Genomic DNA, 10,302 nt, shown 5'->3' with positions numbered 1-10,302 from the left:
CAAGTCCTTTAAAGATCCTGAAAAAGTAGGGTGCGTAGAGGTGCAGACTTCAAGATCTTTGCAGAGGAAAGGCTCTGTAGAAGTACAATTGCACAGAAACTGGAGCGTTTCTCAGGAAAAGGGAAGAAAATTCAACCGAAGGTGATTTAAATCCGCTCTTCTTTTAATTGGTTCACACACAATCTTTCTGTTTGTACACAAGTTCCTATACTCCTTTATGAATAGAGATCAGCTCTATAATATTTTCTCAAGAAAATCAAGAAGCAAATGATTCGGGAAGCTAAAGTCAAGTTGTACAATTATGTATCCCTAAAAAGGGAGGAGAAAAAAGAAAAATATTATATTAGTTTATGCCACACTCCCAAGAAGGGCTTTGAGAGCCAGGTATTTCTGAACTCTGCTTACCTTTCTTGTGATGATCTCAGGATTTCTGATCTCAAATAGATTAAGCCCTTTGCTGTTCATCAGTGAAGTCAAAGCTGGTTCGATCCCTACAGAATCAGTAAACCCATCCAGTTACAGGTACGGCCATCCTGGCTTGCTGCTCATCATGTACTGTGACCTTGTCTGCCTGTTGCCAAAAGCTAATTGTGCCTCAATGCCCCACGACCTTTGGCCTGACGGAAAACTCACTTTTCCTTTGTCCTAGCCATTTACAAAGGGTTCCCCATTCCCCAAGTGAATCCAGCAGAAATTCGCATCAGTAATGTGGTTCCCCCCCCAGCTCTCAGGGTTATTGATGTATTTTTTCAGTGCTTAGGTTTAGGAGATCTGATGTTTGACGCTTTATGGAGTAGGTTGGCACTTCCCCAAAGGGAAAACTCACTTGAAATCACTTCTGGGATCCCGACAACCGAGATCATTGTCTGCAGGAAGTTTCTTACGGATGGGTCATTCTGAAAGCCAGAAAATTCATACAAAAAGGTTTTAAAGACATCATTTAGCCACAAATGGCCTAGAGAATACTTTCTTAGGGCTTACCCCACTTGGATCAGCTGTGCATTTAAAGACTTTAAACTCTATCCTGAAGGGAAGGAAAAAGGGGGGAAAAAGGTCACTCAGGGCTGCAGAGATCCTCTTTTTGTGCTGCTCTCAGGCAATGAAACCCACAAGAGACCACAGTACCAACCTGGAGTCCAAAGGGTGCAAAATGAGTTTCTTTTCCACATAGGCAGCTTGGATAGTGACCGTGATTTCCTGCACAGAGGTGAATGGCAGAGTTGAGTTGTAGCACATCTTGCCTTATAGCAGGGAGTTGCATTTGGAAATTCTGATTTACTTTCTATGACCCAGAGTTCAACATCCTTCTGGCTTTACCTCCAGATATTACTAGAGAAGGTTGGCATTTTACTTCTCCATTTGCATGCAACAAACTCCTCCGTGATGCCCACAGCCTCAGCCTGTGGGGCTTTAGACTGGCTTATCCACAGGACTGATGCTTTTACCATTTTGTGAACCAAATCCTGCATAAGGAAGGAAATGGTTACGTAGGGTGTTGTTTCCCAATGACCATCCATCTCAACATGAAAGATCATCAGACTGGATGTGGAGAGGCCAGCCCCAGGGTAGCCAGGGCTACCACAAGTAGTCTTACCATAGTGTTTTAATTTATAACCAAATTAAAAAAGAAAGCAATCTCTGAATTCTGGCCATTTAGGCTCATTTGCTTGCTTTTGCTTCTATGCAAACGTTTGTTAAAAGGAACATTTTGTGATCTAGTTGCAGGTCACAACCAAGGGTCTGGCAGGCCAGGAGCAGATCACATCCTGAGAGCCATGATTTTAGGGACCACCTCTAGTTCAGTGCTCCTGCAGTCCTACCAGAAATTTGTTTCAATATATCACCTGGAGCACAAAAAACAGCCGTGCATATTTCCCCGTAACACCCTGCTAACGTGGGATACTTGCAGAGGGCAGGAGGGAATTATTCTCGATTACAGTTTAACCTTTAAATTAAAGACTCTGGTCTACCCTCAGGCAGGGACTTGCTTTTGTGCAGTGTTTAGTGTCCATACCAGCCCATAATTGCAAGGCTGGACAAACATACTGCTTTCTTGTGATGTTACCCAAGACAGCAAGGCTGTTGGCATTTGTTTTTTCTGCCTTCTTAGATTCAGTATAAAGCAGTTTGGGGTAAAACACAGTGTAAGCAGGAACTTTCATACAGGCATACATAGAGGAAAAGGTTACATTTTGAGCTTCTCATTCTTCAGAGCTGTATCTTCATTTCAGAGATAGCCATCCTCTAAGTGCTAGAATTTGAGAAGAATTTGAGCTAGAATTTGGGAACGAGGAGATTTCAAAATAAATATATTCCCATGGTGCCTTCATTCTCTCCTAAAATACCTCAGCTAAAGGAGTTTCACTGTTTCCGATACAGGTTAATGGGGGCTCATCAGAGCTTTCAAGTGCTGCGCTTACCACCTTGCACACCAGTGATGGGCTGGCCTAATAGAGGAGGCGTTGAGCCTAAACGGTCACTATCATCATTCCCAGCCTCCAATGTCGAGGGAAGAGATGGGAGTGTTAAAAAGAACTGATATGCCTTCTCCACCTCCCATGGTTTAGCCACCAGCCCCTTCCCAAAGGGCTCCCTGCCATTACTGTCCCTGAGCACCAGGAGTCATCCAGACTTAGGACAGAGCCTGTCCCAAGGTCAGAAGCAAGAACTGACCTTCTCCATGTATAGAACCATCAGGGGCTCTTCTCCCAGGGGAAAGATGCTGACCTCCACTGCTACCAAGGACTTAACGACTGTCCCTTCAGGCTGAAGAGAGATTTGGGGATGGGCGAGACTCCACACCTTGGCCACAGAGTCATTATAGGAGGTGCCTTGAAAAATCTGGTCAAATAAGGAGCAACAGAAGAGTCAGGCTTTTTCCCTACCACATCCCAATTTCATGCCAACTTTCCACACAGCTGCATCCCCTTTGTAGTCCCTAATTCCTCCTCCAGTTCACACAAGCCCAATAACTCAGCTGAGTTTCAAGGAAGCTGTGCCAGCATGGAGGGTGGAGAAATCCTCCTTGCAAAGCACAACGGTTTCTCCATCCACCCCTGGTTTTCCCCATCAGCCCCACCCAAGACTCTTGAGTTGTTGAGGGAAGGACACGAGACATTACAATGCAACAGAATCCATTTGAAAAGTTCCTCATTTGACATAAAATGCAGTTACCATCTGTACCGCCTTCCGCTGCGCTTCTGTGTCTTCCATTTCAAACAGCGCCTTCAGAAACAAACCAGAAACAGATTGTAGAAAAATGAAAGAGGAGGTTATGGTTAGCCCTGATGCAGGCTGGATGGGCCAGAGCTGATGTGTGGCTTGTGGCCAGGTCAGAGGCATGGCTGAGTTCCTCTTGAGTCCACTCCCTTTCTACCTCAGTACTCCCACAGAAAATCACGTCACTTTACAACTCAGAAGACAAGTTTTCTATCAGCTGGTGTTATCGCTCTAAGGGATAACACTACCTGGTAACACATACTTGCTATTTCTGACCAGGATCACATGTAGTGACTGACTGTAGATTTCTGTCTTCTGCAGAAACTAGCTCTCAGCAAAAAACAGTGCTTAGAGAATTTTTTACTCTCTCCCCAAAATATGATGTATGAGGTAAGGAGGGAACCAGCCCTGAAATAGTCACCTGCAACTGCTCCCCTCTGATGGTCAACACCAGGCGCTTATCTAAGAAAGCTGCCGAAGCCAGAGAGTTGAGGATGTGTTCAGACAGCCAGAAGTAGAGCATTCGGGACTCGGTCAGCAGTGACGGGGAGAAAACAGAGTCACTGAAGACATCAGAGTAGTTCTTGTACAGGACAAGGCCCTTTAAAGGAAAGCAAGCGTGTTGGCCATGATAAGCAGCAGGGAGACAGGACAAAATGTCAATACCTGCATTTTCGTTGCAAGGCGAAGGCCTGGCTGGCTGGACTCAGAGCAGAGAGCAAGCTGCTCGGCTGGGCAAGAGGCTGGCATCAGCCCACGCTGCAAACTTACCTTTGGCTGCAGCGCAGCAGCACTGCATGGCAGCAAAGGGACCGACCCCTCCCAGCCTTCCAGCGAACATCATCGCCAGAAAACCTTTCGTCTCTGAGCAGCCCGGGTTACTTTACCTTGTGATGTGATTCTAGGTAATTTGCTTTTATTAAAGGAACTGATGCAAGGGAGATATCAACGCTGATATCCTTATCCCGGACAAAATTTGCTGCGGGAATAAAACACAAAAACCTCACACCAGAAACAGGACCTTAAGCAGAGCTTAAGAGTTGCTTTTAGGACTTGCTGCAGAAGGTGACCCGGAGCTCTAAAAGAACACGGGGATGGGACTGGGGGGTCCCACTCCTTTGGATGCTAGTGCCGATCCTGCTGCTGCTCACTGACTCAGTTTCTCCACCGGGAAATAGGGGTAATTACTCTTAGTTTTACATTCTGCTCCTTTTCCCTGATATTTGGGACTGGGAAGCATGGGAAAATCTGCAGCAGGCAGATACAGATGCTGCAATATCTCAGCCCAAATACTCCAATGCATGCTCCTGTTCTAGCTAACATCAGTCCTTCTGCACCTATCCTGCACCTCTGGTCATTACGTAATGAAGGAGAAGTACCTTATGAACTGAAGTGTGTCTTTCAACCAGTGCAATCACCCTTAAAAATCAACCTGATGCAGAAAATTCAAAGCATAACATTGTTAAGGTTTATTTTGCTGTTGTCTGAGGGCTTGGGATCCCATACACATTTTCAAAGGACTTTTTTGATGGATGTGGCTACTGCCCCGCTGGGGCTCAAATGTCTGAAGTTGCACATAAAAAAAGAAAGCAGAAAAAACAAGGATATTTACCTGCTAAATCATGTACAAAATTTGCCAGTACCTGGGCAAGAAAATTGATTTCGTTGCACACCTAAAGAGGAAAAGAAGGGAAAAACTGAAGGCGGAGGGTAGGATTTTGGGTTGTGGAGCAGAGCTGGGCCTCATGGTGAGATCTGGGGGCTGTTGGTCAGAGTCCGGCACCATCAGAGTTCCCAGTGTCAGCGCAACCTCCCACCTCCTCCAAGCTGGGTTTTTTTTGTGGATTCTATTTATTTGTCTTATTTTTCACAAGCACTAAAATTATATTGCTATTATCTTGGGGGCATACATGAGCAGAGGAGTGTGCAGCATACAAACTGACCTTTCCTCTGTCCACAGGCAGTGGCTGATCTTACCTCGCTCTTGAGAACAAGCTTCAAAGTGAAGGAGATGAAATCTGTGAAGAGCTGCTTCAGCCAGCCCGGTCTGCGTAAGACAGGGAGCGCGGTCAAGGACTGCCCAGCAGTCCCCAAGGTGGGTGACACTTGGGCTGAAGTGCTCAGGGACCAGCAGTGGGGCAAGTGAAGCCCGATTTTGAAGGGGAACAGACTCACTCCTTGTCTCCTTGGAGGTGAAGCGTCAGTTTGTGGAAAGTCAGGTAGCAGTCCGAGGCATCGGCAGCCACTTGGTCCTTCTGGCACACTGCACGGGATGAAAGAAAAAGAAAAAAAATAGCTAATTTGCTACCGAGACGAGGAAGACGGGTGCACTTTGCAGACACTGGAGACCAGGAGCAGGGAATCACTGCAGAGGAGCAGCCTCGAGTTCCCCACACCTCCAAGGGGATGTTTCCAAAAGACTCAGGACCCTGCAAAGTCAGGGCAGATGGGGCTACCTGGCACCTGGATGGAGGGTTTCTGCTCACAGCTCCAGCCGAGCAAGTCTACCGGACACCCTTCTTCACACTTCATTTGGATACCTGCCCACCTCGCTAGCTCCTATCATCAGGGGCTCGGTTGTCCCCTAACATCACCCAGGAGATGGTTGCAGTATGTGCAACCCACAAACCAGAGTGGGGAGGGAATTAAGTCATACTGCAAAAAGCTTGGAAATGGCAATATACTGTCATTGAGAGCTTCGTGCTGCTCCTCCCCCTTTTGAGGCAGGAAAATGTATTGTGAGGCACATGTGATAACCCACGTCCCTCTCATCCCTTATACGAGGTGGAGGAGTGTAGTTTGCCTCTGTCCCTTTCTAGTCTAAGTCTATTGACTTTCCCAAGGAAGAGGATTCATTTCCCAGAGCACACCTTGGCCACACCTGGAGAGAGTTGAAAAAGTGGACTATTAGGATGTTCAAACCTCCTGCACCAAAGCCCTCGTTTGGCTCGCTCTTTTGAAACATCCCCATGTTTTCTTCAAGTCATCCTGAGCAGCAGGAGATGAAAAGCTGGTCCTAAAGACAGTTCAGAAGGCCAGACCGTTCTTCACTTGCTGCTGGTGTAAATCAGCATAACTTTGCTGAAATGATTTGTACCAGCTTCCTCTGCTTGGTCTGTTAAAACCATGAGGTCTTTGAGGGCCACATTGTCTCCTAGCCTGTGTGCACAGGGCGGCAGAGACCTACTTCCAGCCTCCAGATGCTGTCCGATCCCCACAGAGGTGAGCAGAGCCAGCCCGGTCTCGCTGCCCACCACCCAGTCCAACCTGCTGCTCTGGAGGAAGCACGCACACAAAGATCCCCCGCAGCTAGCGATCCCCAGCTGTTACTTACTCAGTTTAATGTTTATCTGGAGATCAATGGAAGACTCGATTTCAAAATCAACTGAATGAAAAAGCTGCAAACTGTAATGGCAGAAGAGAGGACATTTAGCAACCTGTGCTGGGAGCAGCTTCTCCCTGACCGCACATCAGCTGCGGGTGGGTTTTATAACTCCTCTCACATCAGTCCTTGCACTGTGGTGTGCAAAACCCCAGCACGCAGCAGCCCATATCAAATACTCTGGCTTTAAATCATTGCAAACCACTGCCTTAGCGGCACTTAGGCGAACGGGAGCATTAAGCCCCTTTTTTCCCCACTCAAAGTTAGTAGAGCAACGAAGGGGAGGGAAGAAGTCGACTGGTGCGCTTTGGCCATCTTGTCTCCTCACGCAAGGGGTGATGGTGCAGACAGAAAGGCAGAAAGCAAGGCAAGAAGAGCAGTGGTGGGGCTAAGCAGCACTGCTGGCGTATAAAACCTTGCCTTGCTCAGGCAGTAAGCAATGCTGCCATTGCTAGAGAGCCAGAGGAGCGCAGCCCCTCCGCCTCAACTCGTGCCATGGGCCAGTCCTGCCTGTGGGCAGCGGCAGGAGCTGGGGCCGTGGTGCTCGGCAGCAGCCAGCCCCCGGGTACTTACAACCAGGCACCGGCGTAGCCGTAGGTCAGGGTCCCTTTGAAGAAGGCTGTCACATTTTTAATGGCAATGTGAATGGCATTGTTCTCCTTGAGCTCCACCTCACTCTGCTCTATGGACAAGTCATTGACCTGGATGCTACAAACAACAGAAACCCAGTTTGTCCCCAACCCTGGGGCTGTTTTCTGTGGCCAGGCAAGACAGGCTTGCTCCTGAGGATTTGGGGTCTCTAAGGGGCCTGTGCCAACTCGGGGAAGCGCTCAGGAGCTTTTGCAAATCACAGGGGCCACGCACAAGGGCAATGGTGCTTTCGCCCAGCCTTGGTGCGCTGCTCCTCCCCTGCGATGTTCAGATGAGGCGAGGGGGGGAACAGGAAACACGGAGCAACACCCTGCAGAAACAACTCCGCTGTATTGCGGTGCTCTGTGTCAGCCGCAGTCACAGCAGGAAATCCGTCCTGCGTTTGCATCATTGCATTTGTTGTCCCCAAATAAAAGTTAGTAACACAGCGAAACCCAGCCTTGTTTGTCACAAAGCCTGGCCAAGTGACATCCTGCTGACAAGGGTGGCTCCGGCGGGGTCCCCTCTGCCACTCAATGTGCCACCGGCTCCATCTGTCAGCGACGGGCCCCAGGAGCTCCAGCCCGCAGGGACAGAGCTCCCCATCCCCACTGTCAGAGATTTGCTCTGCGCGCTGCCTCGCTGTCTGCCCGCTGAGTTGGAAAAGCTCTTAAATAATACATCGGCAGCCTAAACCTTAATGTGCAAATTGTCTGCAAGGCATAGATCGGAAAATGTGTCTGCCCTGGTCCAGACCTTTGCTTTCACCAGGAATTGCTGGATCAAAGCTCCCTCCAAAGCTAGCTTCCGTTCCTCTCCATCAGCCCGCACCTCCCCTGGCACAGAGACACAGAGATACTCACTTGGTCAGCTCGTAAGCCACCTTGCCGAGGAGCCGCATGGACCTTTCCCCGGTGATATTTGAGAATTTGGCATTTCTGAATGCTGCTTGAATGACCTGCGCTGTTTCCTGGTTCACTGTCAGTGGAAGAAAAGGGCAAAGATCAAACTGCAGTCTCTCCTGGCTGCAAAGTCGGGTCCGCACCCTGGATTAAAGCACTACAGAAGAGTTTTATGCAAGGCATTTCCATTAGACTAAGGAAGCACTAGCAGTAGCTTCAGAATAAATTAAAAAAAAAAAACCACAACCAAGTCCTAACTTTAACAGCTGGTGGCAGCTGGGGACAGCAGCATGTGTGGCTCGACAGTCACCGGCAGGGCTGTTTCCAGGGAATCAAGCCCAGCTTTCACACACCTCACCTGCACCTTAGGGGCAGATTTTGGAAAGGTCGAGGCTGTGCTTGCCCTCACACCGCACAAGCTGTTGACTTTACCCCAGTGCTTTGCTGTGTTGCTGCTTGCTTGTATTGCAGTCAGCTGTTGGGTCTCCATAGGAAAAATTCTGAGACTGAAGTTTCTGTACCTGTTTTCCTAAAGTTATCCAGCCCATTCCAGCCTCAGCCTCAGGCACACACTTGTACAGGAGGTTTTCCTCACAGAAATACCCTCTCTTAGTTTGGCTCAGCATCCTTCTCTGCATGTACCACTGTCGGAGGGGATGGGACAGAGCTGTTCCCACCCTTTGCAGAAGCACTAATTATTCTTCCCTCACTCACAGAGCCCCCAAATCCTTGCAAATAAACCCACAACAGCAGAGAACCCGTTTCTCCACTGACCCCAAGAGGTGAAATTGCAGCAAGGTGAGAAATCACACACACATTTGCTCTAGCTCTTCCATCACGCCAGCCCCCAACAAGGAACATTGCTCAAACTTTGGACTAAGGAGAGGGGCTGAGGACTGTTTTCTAGCTCCTTTGAGAATTTGTGCCTATTCAGTTCAGGTGCCCATGGTTTAACCCATGCTCCCAGGCAGATATGAATACATCTTACTAGAGAAACAGTTTCCACGAGAGCCAGGGAAGCAAGAAACCCCCTCACTTGGCTGATCTATCACTAACTTTTCCTGCTGGAGAGGGGGGAAACGCAGCCCCATGAGCAGGCACTTACACAGCAATGCTGCGGGCTTGGTCATCCTGCAGACGATCCCCGTGGCTCTGTAAGGGAAGGGCCCAAACTCACAGGCTGCTGACGCGTGGACAAGCATTAGCAAGATCCCGAAGGTCCCCAGCCTCATCCTGCCAGCCCAGAGCATCCTCGGCCAGAGCGGAGAGCGCCAACAAGATCGACTGATTCGTGATTGTGGCAAAGGCTGCTTTCATACCTCCAGGCAGACCTCGTTCGAAGCAGGACATGACCTGCTTCCTCCAGTTATCAAAACTCATCACACATTTCCTAATCTTCCTATAGTTTCCTTAACACTCTTCAAGTCGCATGCTGCCTTCCTCCCACAGCAGGCGCTCGGGCTGCAGGACTTGGTTCTCCTGCCAAAACTGCTTTAACTCAGGACATGCACGCGTCGAAGCGGGTGGAGAAAGCTGGAGGAGGATGGAGATTGGAAGGGGATAAAGTCAAGGGAGCAGCCTCACGCTCTGCCTCCAGCCAGTTCATCATTTGCTCTTCGCACAGAAATATTCCGTATTTTGCACTCCTGCAGCGATTTCCCAGCAAAGCCCTGTTCAAAAGGTACCCACATTAGTAACTGCACCGCCCTCCACTGATTTTAGGCACACTGTGGGGAAACTGAGGTGCGCTCCTGGGAAGGGGGTCCCTCCTGCTACTGCTGGGTGAACCCACATCTCCCACATCCCTGGAGAGCTCCATGACCACAGGACTGGGATGCTCTCTGCCTCTCGGCTGGATTTGTGGACCATCTTTGGTTTGCCACCTTCCAGATGGGGAAGAACCCTCTGAGCTGGAGCTTTTCATGCACCTAGCCTCTCAGTTGCTATTTGGGAAACATTAGAAACCCAAGTTCACATCCACTCCTCGTGCACACCTGCCCTGCATGCCACCGTCCCCCTGCACCCCTGTTGTGGTGCTGGGGCCCATCCCAAAACGAGCTCCAGGACAAAACAGAGTGACGTTATCTCAGCAATGAGGCTCCCAGCAGCTCCCAGGAACCATTTTGCCAGCAAAGACTGGTGGAGAAGGAAAGGTGAGATCTTGGCAAT

At 49.2% G+C, this 10,302-nt stretch overlaps 1 protein-coding gene across 1 annotated transcript; it reads right to left on the bottom strand.

The window, feature by feature from the left end:
- Positions 1 to 234: 234 nt before the first annotated feature.
- Positions 235 to 9,402, bottom strand: CETP (cholesteryl ester transfer protein). Its single transcript, XM_009290816.1, has 16 exons — positions 9,239 to 9,402; positions 8,095 to 8,209; positions 7,175 to 7,309; positions 6,554 to 6,624; positions 5,395 to 5,482; positions 5,197 to 5,266; positions 4,832 to 4,892; positions 4,107 to 4,198; positions 3,641 to 3,820; positions 3,175 to 3,225; positions 2,674 to 2,841; positions 1,130 to 1,197; positions 982 to 1,024; positions 827 to 896; positions 406 to 491; positions 235 to 309 (listed from the first exon to the last, which is right to left on the bottom strand). The coding sequence occupies exons 1-16, from the start codon at positions 9,381 to 9,383 to the stop codon at positions 235 to 237; spliced, it is 1,518 nt and encodes a 505-aa protein (XP_009289091.1). The 5' UTR covers positions 9,384 to 9,402.
- Positions 9,403 to 10,302: the final 900 nt, after the last annotated feature.

The sequence above is a fragment of the Aptenodytes forsteri genome, unplaced genomic scaffold (genome assembly GCF_000699145.1).
Source record: "Aptenodytes forsteri isolate BGI_AS27 unplaced genomic scaffold, ASM69914v1 Scaffold14, whole genome shotgun sequence".
Lineage (NCBI taxonomy): Eukaryota > Metazoa > Chordata > Aves > Sphenisciformes > Spheniscidae > Aptenodytes > Aptenodytes forsteri.
This window is presented reverse-complemented; position numbering and strand designations above follow the sequence as displayed.

Coding starts and splice junctions, on each gene's coding strand:
- CETP (XM_009290816.1), bottom strand. CDS start 9,383: ATGCTCTGGGCTGGCAGGATGAGGCTGGGGACCTTCGGGATCTTGCTA. Junction 7,310..8,094: donor GTGGCTTACGAGCTGACCAA/GTGAGTATCTCT, acceptor TGTTGTTTGTAG/CATCCAGGTCAATGACTTGT. Junction 1,025..1,129: donor TTGCACCCTTTGGACTCCAG/GTTGGTACTGTG, acceptor CCTTCCCTTCAG/GATAGAGTTTAAAGTCTTTA.